The 20,394-nt window shown below is 39.7% G+C and overlaps 1 protein-coding gene across 1 annotated transcript in view; it reads left to right on the top strand.

Moving 5' to 3' along the window:
• Positions 1–20,394, top strand: part of UQCC1 (ubiquinol-cytochrome c reductase complex assembly factor 1) — a 115,288-nt gene that overhangs the window by 49,808 nt on the left and 45,086 nt on the right. Inside the window, exons 6-7 of the mRNA XM_070420201.1 lie at positions 939–996; positions 19,215–19,323. Of these exons, the coding sequence (XP_070276302.1) occupies positions 939–996; positions 19,215–19,323 (167 nt within the window). The remainder of the gene's footprint in view (positions 1–938; positions 997–19,214; positions 19,324–20,394) is intronic.

The raw sequence follows: 20,394 nt of genomic DNA, 5'->3' as shown, positions 1-20,394 counted from the left end.
GTTAGTATACCTCACAGAGGTCCTGTTCTGTGTTTTCTCTCCTAATGACCCCTATTGGTTATCTAGTACATTGTGAACTTCATTGTTTCATGAAAGGCAGAAGATTCCACTTATTTCTTGAGTCATTGCTCCATATGACAGACTATCCACTGATTCTTTTTTTTTCTTTATCCCCTTGCTTCAGCTTTTCTCCCCATCATGTAATAAGGAGAGTACATTCAATGAGGGACCCCCCTCATCCAGTCAGAGGCATTTCTTAGAGATCTGAAAATTGAGAGGCTTGGTTGCTTAAGCACTGACCTGATTTTTGGTATCTTAAACCAAGGAGAAGTCCTGCCAAGTTTTGTCATTCCTGGAGGTGATGAACAGCCTTTTGTTAGAAATGGTCTGCTTTCTTACTCAGCTACAGCTTCCTAGATCCCATTTCTTCCTCCTGATTATTTATTTTAGGTGAATCACACTGGATCACCCTTAAGGAAAGGAGACTAAAAGAACTTAAGACTTCTCAGTGGGGCTCAAATGAAAAAGCCTGTGCTTAAGTGGAATAGACAAGGTGTTGTCTGCCTAGTTTTCCAGAAGAATTTGAGACCAGGAAGGGAAAATAGCAGAATTACATGGAAGTTGGAAGGAACCATCAAAATCATTTAGGCCACTTATACAAAGTGAGAAAACTAAGGCTCTGAGAAGAGAATTGATTTGCCCAAGACTGAACTGCAAGGTGATAACAGGGACTAGAAGCCTGGTTGTCTCACTACATTCAGTGCTCTTTGAACTTGTGGTCTTGCCCTTTGGTTCCCCTGGACTACTCTGATAGTATAATCAGAAAGTACTATAACTGCCATATATTTTAGTTGAACAAATTCCTACCAGTATTTAAAATATAGTCAATATTTCTCTGCTGGAACCATACATATTTATACTTTATTGTTATTTTCTAGGGTGTCAGATGCCTGATACATTCAATTCATGGTTTCTTATAACTCTTCTTCATGTCTGGTAAGTGAGCAATTTAAGTGAAGTTGCCAAATATATTTTCTTCAAATGCTGCTGATTTGTAACTTATAGCCTCCACCAGGGCTGATTATATGAAATGGCAGTTGTTCAGGCATTAAAAACTGATCTTTCATTTTAATAATTGGTGTCTTGAAGCACATTTTTATTAAAGGTCAAAGCATAGTCCCAGAAAGAAGCTAATATTTGTAGGATTTTCTCAAAGAACATCTAACCCAGTGAACAATTCTATCAGTATCTCTAAGAGACTCTATGAGCTTAGATGGAAAGTTCTTTCCCTTGGCTGTTTTAGGAAAGTTCACATTTACGTAAAAGTGGTTTAAATTGTGAGAATTCGTGGTCATTTTCATTGCTGGTCATCAGAAACCTATAACAAATTATAGCACTGACATTTACGCCTGTACCTCTAAAATGTGCATACAGGTTAGATTCATGCCAGGTTTGTTGCATGTAAAAATATTTAACACCTTAAACAGTATATTTTTTCTTCAGCTGCAAAATAAGTAGCCAAAAAAAATTAATTTTTCATCTAATGTTACACAGTATTAAAGGTCAGAAGGATATAGGAGAGACATTGAAGTGGGGGCTGGGGAATGTATTTATTGAACTGCCAGGTCTTGGGAAAGTAAATTCTGGAGAACTAAGTTTACTACTTTGACCATAGTGAGTATCTGAGGAACGTAGGGAATGGTTGCCCTGTCAAAAGGACCCTTGTTTGAGACTCCCTTCAGCTAAGCTTTGCATCACAGAACTGACTACTATATAAAGACTTTTTGGTTTTGATCACCTCTGAAATATTTCTTCTTCTGAACTCAGTCACTGAGATTGGCTAAGGGACCTTAGGTAGCAGTGCATTTTATGTTATTTTTTTTAAGCTGATAGTTTATTGCATGCACACTGTCCTGGGAAGTTTGCTGGAAACTAGCAATAGTTCTAAGAAGCTCACAGTCTAGTGAGGGAGATAAGACATGTACAGTGGTCAGTTGTAAATTAATGGCTAAGTTCTATAATAAATCTGAGTATGTAGTGCTTATGGGATCACAGAGGAAGCCACAACTATCAAAACCTTTACTAGTTCTACCTGTTTCTTTGAAATATACCATGTCTTTTAAATCAGGCAGCTGAGAAGGCAAATTACCTTCTGTCTGAATGGTGAAGGTTAGGAAAAGCTTCAGGGAGGGAAGCTGGATATAATGAGAGAAAAACTACTTTTTCAAGAGGGTAGGACTGCAGAGGTGGCACTGTGGAATTACTCACTGGAAAAGTGGGAGGATTGAGAGGCTAAGCTGTTCCCAGAGGAGCTCAAAGATAATATTCAGAGGCCGTATGAAAGACTCTTTATTGCCCATATAGCTAGAGGTATCAGAGTGTTAGAGGGAGTGGATGGCAAAATAAAATATATAATCCCTGTGACCACATCCCAAGGTCAATACCTGACTAATAGCAGCTGGGAGAACCTTGAAACTACTTGCAGTTCTTTTAAGTTGACCACCATTTCCAAACATGTCTGCTGAGCCTTCCTTGCGAGGTTGGTTTAATTTCTTAGAGCAGTGGGGAGTACCACCACCAGTTAAGTGGGAGGAGGGAGGCTGTCTGCTTCAAATCTATCTTGATTTCCCCTCCACCCTGCCTCCCTTAGCTCTCATGATCTGCAGGCTTTGCTGGAATGAATCAGTAGCTTTTCAGTTTGAACCAGCAAACTCTGATTGAGGACCTACTGTGTGTTAAGGATTGTGGGGTATTGGAGAGAAGGATATGACATGGTGTGCACCTTCAGGAAACTTAGTCTAGTGGAAAACAGATGCAAGTACAATTGCCTGTAATGGATGACAGTGAAACAAGTGATGTGCCCAAGGTAACAGCAGGCACTATGCAAGTACAAGGAGGTGAGACTAAATCCAGATTTGGTGGGGGAGGGTTGGAGGGGGGACTGTTGGATAAAGAGTGCCTCTGGCATCTAGCTGGTTTGGCTCAGTGGATAGAGCATTTGCCTGCGGACCAAAGGGTCCTGGGTTTGATTCTGGTTAAGGGCGCGTACCTCTGATGCAGGCTCCTCCCTGGCCTGGGCCCTGGTCAGGGCTCATGCAGGAGGCAACCAATCAATGTGTTTCTCTCACATCGATATTTCTCTGTCTTTGCCCCTCTCTTCCACTATCTCTAAAAATCAATGGAAAAATATCCTTGGGTGAGGATTTAAAAAAAGAAAAAAAAAGAAGAGTGGCTCTGTAGAAGAAGTGACATTTGAGATGCACCATGAAGGGTGAGGAAAATTTCTGTCAGAGAAGAGGGGGCATTTTAGGTTGAGGGGATCTCAAAAGCAAAACACAGATCATAGTTAAGAACATGGAAAGTGAAATAAGCCAGACACAGAAAGACAAATATTGTATCATTCCACTTCTGTGAAATACCTAGAATAAACTAACTCATAGGGACAGAAAGTAGATGAGAGGTAATCAGGGGCTGAGAGGAGAAAGGAATTGGGAGTTCCTGTTTAATGGTAAGGAATTGTTTGGTTTGATGATAAGTTTTAAAAACAGTGGTGATGGTTACATAACATTGTTGATGTAATTAATGCCACTAAATTGTACACTTCAAATGGCTAACATGGCAAAATTTATTAGGAGGATTAATGGATTCACCCCAAGTCTGTGGAGAAGCTGTGTTCTTCTATCCCTTTTCTGTTAGCCTGAAGCTCCAAGGAGGATAACCAAGGGATAGCCAAATCCAATATTATAAGCTCAGTGGACTTGCTGGAGATATATAGGGATTGAAATGCCTCTTGTAGGTGGTAGTGTGTATGAGAGCTGGTGAAGCTTAGAAAGCAGTCATTAAAGTAGCAAGAATCCCTCCCCCCAAACAAAACAAAACAAACAAAAAACACCAAAAAAACCAAATCGCCTAATAAACAGAATACCCTGGCAGTGGACTCTCCAGAAAGCTTGCTTGGGTTCCCAAGGGTGGTGGCTCCCTGCTGGCTCTTAGAACAGGGGCAGGATTTCTCACATCCTGTTAGCTCCCTGGAGAAGGTGTTGATCTTTCCCTTATCCTGTCTGCTTTCTCTGGTTCCCAAGTTTTTCTGTGTATTGGGATTTAGGATTGGGACTGTTCCAGAGGGCCCTTATCAGTTGTGTATTTATGTGAACTTGTAACTGCAATGACCGATGTGTCCTTTGTCTTTGCTGAACAGGATTAGTATTGACTATAGCTGCTGAAACAGTGCTGAGAGAGGTTGCTGTCTGGGCTATCCAGTATCCCCACAAGGACTTGATAAAAACAGGTCTCCTCCTCTGTTCCCTGTCTTGGTCAGTGGCATTATGATCCATTCAGGTGCCCACACCAGAAACCTGGGAGTCCTCCTTGACTTTTCCCTCATTCCCTTCATCTGGTTAGTCACCAGTCACCAATTCAAACTTTTAAAAAATCTATCTATGCCGAAACCGGTTTGGCTCAGTGGATAGAGCGCCGGCCTGCGGACTGAAAGGTCCCAGGTTCGATTCCGGTCAAGGGCATGTACCTGGGTTGCAGGCACATCCCCAGTAGGAGATGTGCAGGAGGCAGCTGATCGGTGTTTCTCTCTCATCGATGTTTCTAACTCTCTATCTCTCTCCCTTCCTCTCTGTAAAAAATCAAAAAAATATATTAAAAAAATAAATCTATCTATATAAGAGGCGGTGTCACACGGAAATAACAATGGTGATTAAATATGATCGTAACAGTGATCCGGGTAGATATAATTATCACCATGTAACCGAAGTTGCCATCATATTCAGAAACGAAGATGGAGGACCTCCTTTTGAAAGGGACTTGCTCATTCATTGTAAACCAGATCCCAATAATCCGAATGCCACTAAGATGAAACAGATCAGTATCCTGTTTCCTACATTAGATGCAATGACCTGTCTTACTCGTTTCCCACATGGTGAAAAAGGCTGGAGAACGGATATTGCATTGAGACTCAGAGACGACAGTGTAATCGACAATAATACTAGATTCAACGGATGATGCTGAAAAGGAAAATTTTCCCATCCAATTTCTTAAAAGTATTACTCCTTCAGGAATGCCGTGTCATAAATTAGAATTGAAAGTAGGTGCAATCATCATGCTACTGAGAAATCTTAGTAGTAAATGGGGTCTTTGTAATGGTACTAGATTTATTATCAAAAGATTGCGACCTAACATAATCGAAGCTGAAGTATTAACAGGATCTGCGGAGGAGAGGTTGTTCTGGTTCCAAGAATTGATTTGTCCCCGTCTGACACTGGCCTCAGTGTTAGATTAAGTTTAATCAATTTATCAGTCATTGTTTTTATCAGTGTTGTTTTTATATTATGTTTTTTTTTTTTTGTTGTTTTGTTTTTTAAATATATATTTTATTGACCCTTTACAGAGAGGAAGGGAGAGAGATAGAGAGCCAGAAACATCGACGAGAGAGAAACATCGATCAGCCGCCTCCCGCACATCCCCCACTGGGGATGCGCCCGCAACCCAGGCACATGCCCTTGACCGGAATCGAACCTGGGACCCCCCAGTCCGCAGGCCGACGCTCCATCCACTGAGCCAAACCGGTTTTGGCTTATATTATGTTTTTGTTCTTTTTTTTTTTTAATGTTTTTATTGATTTCAGAGAGGAAGGAAGAGGGAGAGAGATAGAAACATCCATGATGAGAGCAGAATCATGGGTCGGCTGCCTCCTGCAAGTCCCCGACTGGGGATGGAGCCCACAACCCAGGCATGTGCCCTTGACCGGAATCGAACCTGGGACCTCTCAGTTCGCAGGCTGATGCTCTATCCACTGAGCCAAACCGGCTAGGGCAATGTTTTTGTTCTTTTTATATCATGTCCTTGTTGTTTTTATATCATGTTGTTACTGTTTATTTATTAATCAATTTATAATTTTCATATACATTTTACTAATTTTCTTTCATCTCTGACACTTCTATTATAGAAAAAAGGTGAATAGCAATATTAAAATATTTCTTCTAATTAATTTCCTTTCATTGTGCATGAATTCATGCACTGGGCCACTAGTATATATATGCTTTTATTGATTTCAGAGAGGAAGGGAGAGTGAGAGTGAGATAGAAACATCAGTGATGAGAGAGAATCACTGACTAGCTGCCTCCTGCATGTCCCCCACTGAGGATCAAACCCACAACAACCCGAACATGTGCCCTGACCAGAAATCGAACCATGAGCTCCTGGTTCATAGGTAGATGCTCAACCACTGAACCACTCTGGCCAGGCCAACTCAAACTTTTTTTAACCAAAAACTTAGTAGCAAATGCATCATTTTACTTTGTGACTCAGAACACACACATGTATCTGATACAATAGTTTTGTAAAACTTATCTTTACAAAAGATAATCTCTGGTATTTTCTATTTCATTTGAATTCATTTTAAACAAAAATTCAAGATGTCACACATTCAATTGATTTATTGGGTTATAAGCAGTAGTACCTGAAAACTGGTCTTTGGCCTACAACCTTCCCTCTCCCTGTGTCAGTAAATGCTAATGATATTTAGTATTAATCAATGCTTCTCAATGCACATTGGATCAGTACACACACACACACACAAAATCCTTAATATTCTCCATTGTTCTCAGAATAATGTATGTTTTTTAGCATGACATTTCTATCCCACCAAATATGCCACTCCTTTACTAGTCTCATTTGTTGCCATTCTAGGTAGCACCACCACCACCACCACTCTTTCCTCTGCAAAAAAAGCAAGACTATATAATAGAAATTTCAAGTCTTCTGTACAAAGGTTTCTTCAGCCTACTAGTAAAAGGCCTTTTTCCTCTCCACCTGACAAACTCCTCTATTTTTCATTCATTATGCAACTCAGATATCATCTCTTCTTTGAAGCCTTTCATACCCTCTGAAAGCAGTTAGTCCTCTTTTGTGTTTCTTTAGTATTTTGGTTATTTCTATTACAGCACTCATCACATAACATTTATATATATTTTACCATGTATGTATCAATCTTCTTTGTGGATGATGAAATTATTACCTTTTAAGAAAGATATGCAAATAAGCTATTTCTTCTCAGTCCCATCTCTTAACTCTTTGTTTTCATCAATAAATGTTTATAAAATAATTGATGGCCTCAGATCTGACTTGGCTCCTGTGGCAATTGGAAGAGTCCTGGCCATGCCTGTTTTGTTTTTTTTAAAATATATTTTTATTGATTTCAGAGAGGAAGAAAGAGGGAGAAAGTTAGAGACATCAGTGATGAGAGAGAATCATTGATCGGCTGCCTCCTGCACGCCCCCTACTGGGGATGGAGCCTGCAACCCGGGCATGTGCTCTTGATCGGAATCGAACCTGGGACTCTTCAGTTCGCAACTGATCCGGCTAGGGCAGTGGCCATACCTGTTGACCAGGCGAGAGTGGCAAACCTCTGTTCCTACTTGAGTTTCTTTGGGTGGTGGAGCGTGTCTATAGTTGGAATTTATGTTGGTGTTATAAATGTTAACATAATAGGGACTCCCTATTAAAGTTTGTTACGGAACACTGGTACCTTATAAATGCATAAATTAATTTTAGAAAAATTAAATTTAGAAAATGCAATGGGACAAATAAAATTAGAATATGCCTATAATGGAGATGGAATGGAGAGGGAGTAAAATGCATTTTGTATTTTAAAAAATTATTTTAAAGTCGTGTATCAAATATAATAAGTACTGGGTCCTTTATATATATTACTTTTTATTTATTTATATATCTCACACATTCTTACAACTACTATATTTCTGTTTTACATATGAGGGATCAGAAACTTAGAGAAGTCAGAAAATTTGGCCAAAGAACTAATTAGTACATGGTGGAGAGGAAATTTAAGTGTGGCTAGCTCAAAGTATTAAGTTGTTTTCCTCATTGGTAATTAAAACGACCAAAGTAACTAACTAAATAATTATTTATTAATTTAATAATACTTAATATTAATTAATATTATTACTGAGTTAAGTAATTCTTTAACATAAATTCTTGCTTATTCTTTAACATAAATTCATAAATTATAGCAATTATCCTGTAATTGAAACTACTGTATGCAGCAGATTTGTTCCTTGCCCTCATGGGTAGTTTAGAAGGAGACAATAAACAAATCATTAATAAAATACAACTGGGATAGGTGCTCTGAGAGGAAATGATAGGGCTCTGTGGCAGTAGAGGGGTACATAATTTAGTTGGGGGTGTAGGTCAGTTAGGGAGGTCATCACTGATTGATGACTAGAAGTTAGCAAGTCAAAGAGTAGATGACAAAGCATTCCAGGCAGAGAGACCTAGTGGTTTTCGATCTTTTTACCAGCAGAGTTGTGTGTGTTTTTTTAGTGAAGTTTTATGCTCAGCCACAATGTTTGAATAGATCAAAGAATTGCTACTTGGGTTAAAGAAGTGGGAATGATCTGCTCACTTCAGGTCTTTACAACATGCCCACTGATAAGGGACCCTTACATACCTCCATGGAAACTCAGAACACAGTTTAAAAACCAGAAATCTAGCCCTGGCCAGTGTTCCTCAGGGGTTTGAACGTTGTCCCGCTCACCCAAGTGTTGCAGGTTTGATTCTTGGTCAAGGGCATGTACCTGGGTTGCAGGTTCAATCTGGCCTCCATTGGGTGCATCGGGGAGGCAACCGATCTATATGTCTCTCTCACATCAATGTTTCTCTCTCTTTTTCCCTCCCTCCCACTCTCTCTAAAAATCAATGGAAAAAATCTCCTTGGATGAGGATTAGCAAAAATACAACCCCAAAACAAAACAAAAAAACACACACCATAGATCTAGTCCAAATACCCCATTTTACAAATGAGAAGACAATTTGGGAAATTTTAAGGGATTTGTCTCAGTCCTCATTACCAGTCATGAAGGATCCAAACTCAAATCCATAGCTATGTAAACTGCTTCTTCTGCAACACTGCTTCCTGCTGGAGTGTCCCTTTTAGTGGTCATGGGGACGATGAGGGGTTCTTCCTCTGAATAAGAACAGCATAGCACCGACCATCAACTGTATAAAAGTGTGTTTCTTGGCACATACTGTCTGTGTCCTGGGCGAGGCAACAAGTAAACCTGAAAATAGTACAGGGTGATAAGTGCATTCAGCAGACATACAGATCTTACGGGAGCACAGGGGGAAGGGGGCTTCCTGGGGATGGTCAAGGAAAGCAGTTACATTGGCCTCTGGGGGCTGGAACCAGAGAACATGTGTCTTAAGGAGTTATTATTAAGAGGAGGAGAAGTAATTTTAAACTATTTTTTAAGATGTTTCAATAGAAAAAAAAATGGATGAGAGGATGATCACTACAGAATGGGGGGCATTTTGTTATTTGTTTATTTTAAGATGGGGAAACACTGAAATGTTTTCATAAGCCTAGAGGAAGAAACCTTTGGGAAAGAAGAGAAGTAAAGTGTGGGGGTGGGAAGGGGTTGGAAAACAGTCTCAGTCCAGCCAGAGAACTGCCCTGGCAGACACTCCTGGCCTTTGCAAGAGGGCTCTTTAAAACCATCACTGCAGTTTTGATGTAGCTGTAGGGCTTTCAAGCTCATGCTGGATTCCAGCAGCTCCAGACCTGCTATATATGGTGAGCCCTGGCCATGTGCACACCTTTTTCTCCCTCCTGCCTGCAGCCAGAGTCACTCTGTTCAAACACTCACATGTAGCTTTTAGCACAAACCAAAGATCTATAAAGCATCATTTTACTAACATTGCATAACCTGTGAACACTGGTACCTGCTACCCATAAGCTTGTTCTTTATAGTGGATTTGACAGGCAGGCCTTAGGCCAGGTGTAGCTCTTGGAGGAGGCTCACTGTCAGGTGAGATGACTTCAGGAAGTGCCTCACCCCATTTGTCTGTTTGCCCACAGACTGTCCCTGTGGCCTCTATGCTCCCCCCATAAAGGTTAGGCTTCGTGGAGAGGGGGTTTAGGAAACCAGGTGGAGATAGCCATGTACACAGCCCTGGGAAAGAGTCAGTGTGCCAGTTCACAAATAAATAAACTCATTCATTAGCACATCGCTGAGACTTGAGTGTGGCCATATAGGCTCTGCTTTCTTGGCCTTAGGTGGTGGCAGAGTACAGGAAACAAACTACACGAAGGTCCCCTTTGGGATTCCTTCGTAACAGCCAGAGTCACAAACCTGCCTGAGTGCCCACTAGTCTTTATTTAATTCAAATCAAATCTGCTCCGAGCAGAGTATAAACTACCATGAGGGAGAAACAAGGCCAAAACACAACTGGCATTGTCAGGGGCCCAAACAGAGCAAGCGAGACAGGATGCTCTGAGCTGCCAGTACATGGCAGGAGGTCAGCCTCAGGAATAACAAGAATTCTTTTCTCCCAGATTTAGGCAGAGAGGAGGAAAGCATGGCTAGGAAAGTCTCGTTTCTTTGAACTCTGCAGGCAATGTTGTCCTCCTCCTTGTTTGATCCAGCAGGAAGGGGCTCTTGGACCTGTGCTGTCACAGAATGGGGGAAACAGCCAATGCTGACACTGTGCTGGGAGATACTGTGGTTTTGGGGGAGAGAGGGGACAGGGAAGCTAAGACTTCATTCCAACTGCTCTCTTCACCACTGTGCAACCTTGTTACTTAACCTCCTCAGAGCATCAGTTTTGTCTAGACAGGTGGTTAGGTAGATTGAAAGACATAGTGAATGCAAAAGCATCTTGCAGTGACAAATCTCATATTAGAGGACTTAATAAGTTATTTGCCACAAGACAGACGTTATATCTTAGCCCTTTATATTTTGATTTTCCTGGTCAGTTAGTCTTTCTTCCCTTTTCTCATCTCTGTGCTTGCCTTTTAGAGATATTAGGGAGAGATTAGATTAGGACTTGAACACTCCTTTTTTTCTTTACTTTGCTAGCTGGATTATTTGCTTTCCTTATATGTAAAAGAGATCAGTATTATTTATGAGCCACTGGAATCACTGAGAGATAGGGATAGTACTGTGAAGCTTAAAACCTCAATAATAAATTTTAGGTTTAAGAACATTATCAAACTTGAATGGGCAACTGGAATTGTTCCTAGACAGAGAATAATAGTTCATGCACAGATTAAATCTATACTCAGGTGCTTAGTAAATACTTGCTAAGTGAATGACTAAGTTAATTAATGCAAGAATTTTTTTAAATTATCAGATTGTCTTTCTATTTTGTTTTGTTTTTTAAATATGTTTTTGTTTATTTCAGAAGGAGGGAGGGAGGGATAGAAACATCCATCATGAGAGAAAATCATTGATCAGCTGCCTCCTGCATGCCCTATACTGGGGATTGAGCCCACAACCCAGGCATGTGCCCTAACTGGGAATTGAACGCTGACCTCCTGGTTCATAGGTCGATACTCAACCACCACGCCACACCAGCCGGGCTCTTTCTGTTTTTTAAACATTCAGTCTTTTATTATTTTAATATACTTCTTCCAGGTAATCAGTTTTCATTTTAAAATATTTTTGTTGTCCTGCCCAGCCGGCGTGACTCAGTGGTTGAGCATCAACCTGTGAACTAGGAGGTCATGGTTCGATTCTTGGTCAGGGCACATGCCCCGGTTGTAGGCTCAATCCCCAGTGTGGGGCATGCAAGGAGGCAGCCGATCAATGATTCTCTCTCTCATCATTGATGTTTCTATCTCTCTCTCCCTCTCCCTTTCTCTCTGAAATCAATAAAATATATTAAAAAAAATTTTTGTTGTCCTAATCTAGATTGTCTCTTTTTAAAAATATTTTTATAAATAGACTATATGTTTAGAGCAGTTTTAGGTTCACAGCAAAACTGAGCAGACGATTGTCTCTTTTTAAAGTTTATTTAGCATTCTTTTTTTTTTTTTTTTTTTTTTTTTAAATATATTTTATTGATTTTTTACAGAGAAGAAGGAAGAGGGACAGAGAGTTAGAAACATCGATGAAAGAGATCGATCAGCTGCCTCCTGCACGTCCCCTACTGGGGATGTGCCCGCAACCAAGGTACATGCCCTTGACCGGAATCGAACCTGGGACCCTTGAGTCCGCAGGCCGACGCTCTATCCACTGAGCCAAACCGGTTCGGCAATTTAGCATTCTTAAGGGCAATTTTTACTATATTTTAACATGAAAGTTTTCCCTCCCACCTTTCCTTTTCCTCCCAGAACAGCTCTGAAATTATGAAATTGAATCAGTAGCAAAATGTAATTTGACATGACAACATTTAATTAAGCATTTATTATGAGAAATGTATCCATGATGTGAATTGGAGTAGAGCTTTTCTGTTCTTTTCTTTAAACCTAGTATTCTCACTTGTTGTAGAGTAGTTTACTTAATGACTCAAACATTATTGTTGTTTAGTTAGAGCCTGTGACAAGTTTTGTTTTGCAGTGGATACCAGGAGTGATCATCACATCCTTTTTTGTTTTTGTTTACCATTTTGAATTTGTTTCACTCATTTTCTTTTCACTTTCTAACATACTTTAACATCTTCTGGATGATCCAGGAGGTCCTGGTACTTTTACTGATTTTTGGCAGGCTGTCTTCTTTGAATTGCACTGGGTAGGTTTACCTTCCCTGTATTAATAGTACAACCTGAGTTGTACTATTTTTTGAGTCTGTTTTAAATAAATTTTTAGTTTCTTTTTTTCCTGTTAGGCTGCCAGGAGTTACTTTTTGTTGTTGTAATTATGCTTGTCTCAAGTTAGCCAGTCTTTTTTCCCTTCCGATATGCTATTTCTAATGTGATGCTAGTTTTAAAACTTAAATCACTGCCCTTGTGAGGATTAAATGAAAAAATAGAGGAAATGGAATCTGGAGGGTTTCTTCTAGTTATTAAAGAAGGCAGAAAAACAATAAGACTCTGGGACCAGATGACCAGGATTTAGATCTCCTTTGATACTTACTAGGCTTATAACTCTGGGCAAGTTACTTCTCTAAGACTCAGTTTCCTCACCTGTAAGGTGGAGACAAGAAGGGTACCAGTCTAGTAGAGTTGTTATAAGGATTCAATGAAATAATGCTTCTCTATCACAGCACAGTGCCTGGCGCATAGTTGTGTTAGCTGTTAATTATATTTATTTTTGCTATTAAGGATTTTTTTCTTCCTGTTTCTTAGTCATTTTTAGAATAGGAAAAATTGCCAGATAAGTTGAATTCAGCCTAGATCAGATGTTACCCTAACAATTGCTATGTCAGTTAGTGGAAATCTATTATCTCTGGGATCTAAAAAATAGTTTCACTGGGGTGACTGTGGTATTTGTGGTTGAAACAGAGTTAGAGTTGAGATTTCTTCACCTTCATCTTTTTGTAGCAGATTAAGTATTTTCTCAACATAAGAACAGTGTGCGTAGAATGGCTATCACTATGAGAAATGGGGAAAAAAGAGGCTACCATTTATATAAAAAGAATACATGTTCATGTACGTTGGTGGGTTATATGTGGAAGGATTCCTAAGAAACTACTTACTATGGTTGCCTTAGGGCAGCGATGGCGAACCTTTTGAGCTCGGCGTGTCAGCATTTTGAAAAACCCTAACTTAACTCTGGTGCCGTGTCACGTATAGAAATTTTTTGATATTTGCAACCATATTAAAACAAAGATTTATATTTTTGATATTATTTTATATATTTAAATGCCATTTAACAAAGAAAAATCAACCAAAAAAATGAGTTCGTGTGTCATAGGTTCGCCATCACTGCCTTAGGGAGAGGAACAGGGAAGGTGGCTGGGGGATGTGGGCAGGAAGGAGACTTAGTTTCTGTTACCATGTGCAAGTATTACTTATTCAAAGCAGTTAGTAAAGAAAGAAAGGAATAGACTGAATGTGTAAGCTATAAGGTCAGGTGACCTAAGAATTGGCCTTTGGCTGCTTGGTCTGGACATTCCAGGCATCTGACTGTCTAATTTGTGGGCCCTGCCTTGTGCTGTGCTTTTTCCTTGAAGAGGAAAACACAGAAGTTCTTCATAACAGGACGACATTCTGTCCTTAACTACCTAGAGAATTTGATTCACAAACTCAGGGGGAAAATTAGTTTAGCTTTTAATTAGCTGAATATGGTGCTGGTGAATGGACAGCCCTGTGGATTATTAGTATCTTATTTTCTCCCGTTTGAACTGATGGGTATCTTCATTAGACTTCCTGTTGATGAGAAGACTGATTCTTTGTTTTGATTTTATAACTTTAGTTACGTGTGATGAAATTTGCCATAGAGCTTTATATTTGAAAGTGTTTTACATCAATTGTCTATTGAACTAATCAGGTACAATGTTTACAGAATAATTTGAATTTGCCCTCCTTTTATTTAGCAGGCTTGAATCCATACTGTGTTTTCTAAACTGTTAGTATCAGCAAAAATAGATACAGGTTATAACAAATTTTGCTGGTTGTGTAGCTCTTATATTTCTGGATCAGACTATTCTGAATACCATAGTTCTGTTCAAATAAGCATAAATTTGTCATTTTTCCAGCCCTGGTGATATTAATGTTTGATTACAGGGTTGAGGCTGAGAAGAAAGGGTTAATTTCTCAGAGACTCATCTGCTATCAGTGCCAAGGTGCTAATGTTATTATACTCCCTCTTCCTGGCTCTCCATTGTCTACTGAGTAAAGTCCAGACTTTTTTAGCATGGCATTTCAAAGCCTTTTATGACCTCTCTGGCACATTTTTCTGTTTCCTATACCTGCCCTACCACAAAAGCATTGTTTCTTTACATGTGTTGAGCTCTTCCATTGCTCTGCTCATAATGTTCCATCTGCTGGAAATTCTCTTTATTTTTTGTCTCTATCTATCCAACTTCAGCTCATCTTTCCAAGTCCCATGAAGCTTTCTCTTATCCCACTCAGCCAAAAGTAATCCTCTCAAACTCAATTGCGCTTTGTACTTTTTTTGGGATACTTACAACATTCTCTTTTAGGACTCTTTGTATATGTGGTGGATTTTGTCTCCCCGGGGAGACTAACTGCTCTCTGGAAGCTGGGCTTTTTTTAGCCATCACTCTGATAATCCCCATATATATTCCCTCACACAGTAGGAACTCAATTTATGTTCATTGAGTGAATTGTCCGAGGGCAATCTTGAAAGTGTTTTCAATTTGCTTGATCTTTCCTACCCAGATGACCATTTGAGCCTACCTGTTATCTGTAATGGCTATAGAACAAACAACTCTGAAACAAAAAAACATTTCACCCCATGTTAATATAGTTAGTAAGTTTATGGTCTGAGAAAATCCGTGCCTTTTAAACCTCAGAGGGCAGGTGTATTAACAAACTACAGAATTTTCAAATAAACGAAGAATTCCATTACCTCACTATTGCTGTTGATGAATTGGCCTCTGACGACACTCAAGCATCAAAACACACAGCTCTTTTCAGGTGAGAGGCTGACATGAGTGATTTGATTAGCTTTAAGAAAAAATCTTATGAAAAGGACTGAATTTTCCCCAGTTTGTTTCTGCCTTGGAATATGCCCTATATCATATAAAGTGGCCAAATCTTTTTCCATGACCTGTTTTTATTGTCACAAAGTGTTATTTCTTAGTCACAAATTGGGTTCAGAGGTGCAACTTTAGAATCATAGCATCAGCAATTCCCAAGGTTGGAAGAGACATTAAAGACCAGGTAGTCACATGGCTGAGTTCCCACAAAATATGTATTCACCCTTCAAAAATCAGCAGTTCTCTATTTTTTGAGGTTATTCATTCCATTATTTGAATTTTCAGAAACTCCCCTGTTAGAAAGTTCTACTTTCAATATTCAATGCTGAGTAATTCTTTCTCTTTCTGTGGCCCTCCCATTGGTTCTGATTCTAACTCTTGGGCAGTCTAATTACTGTTCTACAATATTAAGGCAACTCTCCTGGTTTTTTTCCAGGTTAAATACCTTCTGATCTTTCATCTCTTCCTTTTGTCTCTTAAAAATATAATGTTCAGCCCTAGCTGGTTTGGCTCAGTGGATAGAGTGTCGGACTGTGGACTGAAGGGTCCCAGGTTTGATTCCGGTCAGGGGCACATGCCTGGGTTGCAGGCTTGATCCCCAGTAGGGGGCATGCAGGAGGCAGCCGATCAATGATTCTCTCTCATCATTGATGTTTCTATCTCTCTCTCCCTCTCCCTTCCTCCCTGAAATCAATATATATATTGTTCAAACTATTGACAGTATTCCTATTAGAATCTGATCTGTGCTGAATAGGAAATCTTACTTTACACATTGAAGATACTGTATTTCCATTACTGTATCTAAAATCACAATAATTTGGGGAGCAACTTCCTCTTCCTCTTGATTCCCTTAAAACATATACTATTACTTAAGCCTATAAGACTTTTGTTTTTGTTAATCCTCACCTGAGGATATTTTTTCCATTGATTTTTAGAGAGAGTGGGAAAGGAGGGAGGGAGAGAGAGAGAGAGAGAGAGAGAAAGAAAAAGAGAAACATCGATGTGAGAGAGACACTGATTAATAGCCTCCCGCAGGCGCCCCCACTGGGGCCAGGGATTGAACTTGCAGCCCAGACATGTGCCCTTTACCAGGAATCATATCTGCAACCCTTTGGTGTGTGGGCCAGTGCTCTCACCACTGAGAAACACTGGCCAGGGCTATAGTTGTTCTTTTAGGCCGAGTTACAGAACCTTAGATTTATTCTTGTTCAAATTCATTCCGTTAGATTCAGCTCCTTGAAACAGCTTGTTGAAGTATTTTTGGTTCATGGTTGGGTCATCAAGCATATTTGTCTTCCTACCCAGCTTCTTGTGCTCTGCAAATTTGATAAGTATGTTTGCATTTCTCCATCTTAGTTACTAAAGGAAATGTTGAGGCAGACAGGATGGGATCATTCCATTGTACCATGCTATTGCTAGTAGATTTTATTGGGCAGGATTAATTGTTTATGGAGGTAGATTTGTCAATTTAAACTGAATATTCCATATTTATAGCAGGAATTATCTTTTAGGGAAGTTGTCCTATTGTAACTGCTTAGTAACTAATGGGAAATTATAGAAATACGTATAAGTATGGTCATGAGAATGAGATGAGGAACTAGCTTGGAAAGTTGATAACCCTGTTTATATTCTTGGTTTGTTTGTTTTGTTAATCCTCACCTGAGGATATTTTTCCATTGATTTTTAAAAATATATATTTTATTGATATTTTACAGAGAGAAAGGGAGAGGGATAGAGAGTTAGAAACATCAATGAGAGAGAAACATTGATCAGCTGCCTCCTGCACACTCCCTACTGGGAATGTGTCCGCAACCAAGGTACTTGCCCTTGACCGGAATCAAACCTGAGACCCTTCAGTCCGCAGGCCAATGCTCTATCCACTGAGCCAAACCATAGGGCTCCATTGATTTTTTTAGAGAGAGTGGAAGGGAGAAGGAGGAGGAGGGGGAGGAGGAGAGAAAGAAAGAATGGGGAGGGGGAGGAGTGAGAGAGAAACATCAATGTGGGAGAGACACATTGATTGGTTGCCTCCTGTACAGAAGAATCAGGCCTGCAACCGAGGTGCGTGCTCTTCAGTCTGCAAGCCAACTCCGTATCCACTGAGCCAAACTGGCTAGGTCCTGTTTATATTCTTATATATCATGAAATATAATGTTGTATTTATTAATTAAAAAATATAATTCTTACATTCTTATGTAAGGCCTTAAGCAAGAAAAGCCCTCTTGGTTGATGAAAGGCAATGTTGTATAGGGGAAAGAGCCCTAAACTTGGCCCTGAATTTATCTATTTATTCAGCAAACATATATCGAATGCCTACTAAAGCCCTGGAAATACAATGATTAAAAAAAACACACCAGACTTGATCTTTGCTTTCAATGGAGATTACATTCTAATGGGGCAAACAATTTTATAATTACAGATGAAATAATAATATTTTCTGTGACTTATATTCTGTACAAATGCTGTCCGACAGAAATAAAATGCAAGCCACATATTTAATTTAAAAGTAGCTCCATTTAAAAAAGTAAAAAAATGAACTTAATTTTAATAGTAGGTTTTATTGAACTCAATATATCTGAAATAACATTTCAACATGTAGGCAATGTAAAAGTTTTAAGATATTTATATTTTTTCTTGAATTAAATCTTTGAAATCTTAAACTTATACCACATCTCAATTTGCATTAGCCACATTTAAAGTGTTTAAATAGCCACATGTAGCTAGTGGCTTCCATATTGGACAGCACAGTACTTTACCCACCTTTATAGACTACTCTGTGGCTGGGCAAATTACTTGCCTTCTGTAGGACTCCAGTTTTCATCAGTAATGAAGGATTCAGACTTATCTTCTACAACTATGAAAGGTTCCTTCCATTTGTGAGGGGGCCTTCTGAGTTGCTCTAAATCAGAGGCCCTCAAACTTTTTAAACAGGGGGCTAGTTCACTGTCCCTCAGACATTCCACACATGCGCACTGCAGGCCTGGGACGAGTCGGCTGCTAAGCAGGACAGGCAGCGGCGGCAAAAACACCCGGCGGGCTGGATGAATGTTTTTGGCGGGCCACATGTGGCCCGCGGGCTGTAGTTTGAGGACCCCTGCTCTAAATAATCTATATCTTTTTTTAATATATATTTTTTATTTATTTCAGAGAGAAAGGGAGAGGAAGAGAGGAACATCAATGATGAGAGAGAATTATTGATCGGCTGCCTCCTGCATGCCCCATACTGGGGCTTGAGCCTGCAACCTGGGCATGTGCCCTGACGGGGAATCGAACCGTGATCTGGTTCATAGGTCAACGCTCAACCATTGAGCCATGTTGATCGGGCAATAATCTATATCTTGATCTGGATGGTGCTTATGTGGGTGTATATAAGATGTAAAAATTCATTAAGTTGTACACTTAAGATTTTGTGCTTTATGGTATCTATATTATACCTTAGTAGAAGTTTTTTAAAAATCACTTTCAGTTTTTAAAAAAATATATTTTATTGATTTTTTACAGAGAGGAAGGGAGAGGGATGGAGAGTTAGAAACATCGATGAGAGAGAAACATCTATCAGCTGCCTCCTGCACACTCCCTACTGGGGATGTGCCCGCAACCAAGGTACATGCCCTTGACCGGAATCGAACCTGGGACCCTTGAGTCCGCAGGCTGACGCTGTATCCACTGAGCCAAACCGGTTAGGGCCCAGTTTTTTTATTCTGTGCTCTGCTGAAATCACTCAGATGAACTGACCTTCAAGGGAAATGTGTGATGTGAAAAATGGAAACAGCCAGTGACTCTTTATCTCTTCTTCCCACCCAGGATGTGTCTAGTCCGAATGAAGCAAGAAGGCCGGACTGGGAAATACATGTGTCGTATCATAGTTCATTTTATGTGGGAGGATGTTGAGCAGCGTGGCAGAGTCATGGGGGTAAGTGAGTGCTGTTAGATTCTGGTCCTGAAAAACTCCAATGAGGGATTGAGTTGAAGTTTTATCTATTTTATTTTTCATTACAGGTTTACATTCAATATTATTTTGTATTAGTTTTCAGTGTACAATGTAGTGGTAGATGATCATACACTTTACAAAGTGGTCTTCCCAATATTTCAAGTACCCACCTAGCACCATACATAGTTATTACAATATTATTTTATTTTATTTTATTTTTATTTTATATTCAGTCTTTTTTTTTTTTAAATCTTTATTGTTCAGATTACATTTGTTCCTCTTTCCCCTGCCTCCCCATAACTCCCCTCCTCCCAGTTCCCACCCCACCCTCTGCCCTCACTCCCCACCCACTGTCCTCATCCATAGGTGCACGATTTTTGTCCAGTCTCTTCCCCCATCTCCCATTCCCCTTTCCCCCCCAAGAATAGTCAGTCCATTCCCTTTCTATGTCCCTGATTCATTATAATCACCAGTTCATTCTGTACATCAGATTATTTATTCACTTGATTCTTAGATTCACTTGTTGATAGATGCATGTTTGTTGTTCACAATTTGTATCTTTACCTTTTTCTTCTTCCTCTTCTTAAAGGATACCTTTCAGCATTTCGTATAATACTGGTTTAGTGGTGATGAAGTCCTTTAGCTTTTCCTTATCTGTGAAGCTCTTTATCTGACCTTCAATTCTGAATGATAGCTTTGCTGGATAAAGTAATCTTGGTTGTAGGTTCTTGGTATTCAGCACTTTGAATATTCTTGCCATTCCCTTCTGGCCTGCAAAGTTTCTGTTGAGAAATCAGCTGACCGTCGTATGGGTATTCCCTTGTAGGTAACTGAGTCTCTTTCTCTTGCTGCTTTTAAGATTCTCTCTTTGTCTTTTGTTCTTGGCATTTTAATTATGATGTGTCTTGGTGTGGTCCTCTTTGGATTCCTTTTGCTTGGGGTTCTCTGTGCTTCTTGGACCTGTAAGTCCATTTTTTTCACCAGGTGGGGGAAGTTTTCTGCCATTATTTCTTCAAATAGGTTTTCAATATCTTGCTGTCTCTCATCTTCTGG

The sequence above is a fragment of the Myotis yumanensis genome, unplaced genomic scaffold (genome assembly GCF_028538775.1).
Source record: "Myotis yumanensis isolate MYYU_CA2020_CCGP unplaced genomic scaffold, mMyoYum1.0.hap1 SCAF_7, whole genome shotgun sequence".
NCBI classification, from domain to species: Eukaryota; Metazoa; Chordata; class Mammalia; order Chiroptera; family Vespertilionidae; genus Myotis; species Myotis yumanensis.
The sequence above is the reverse complement of the archived record's forward strand: the minus strand, read 5'-3'. Positions and strand labels throughout refer to the sequence as shown.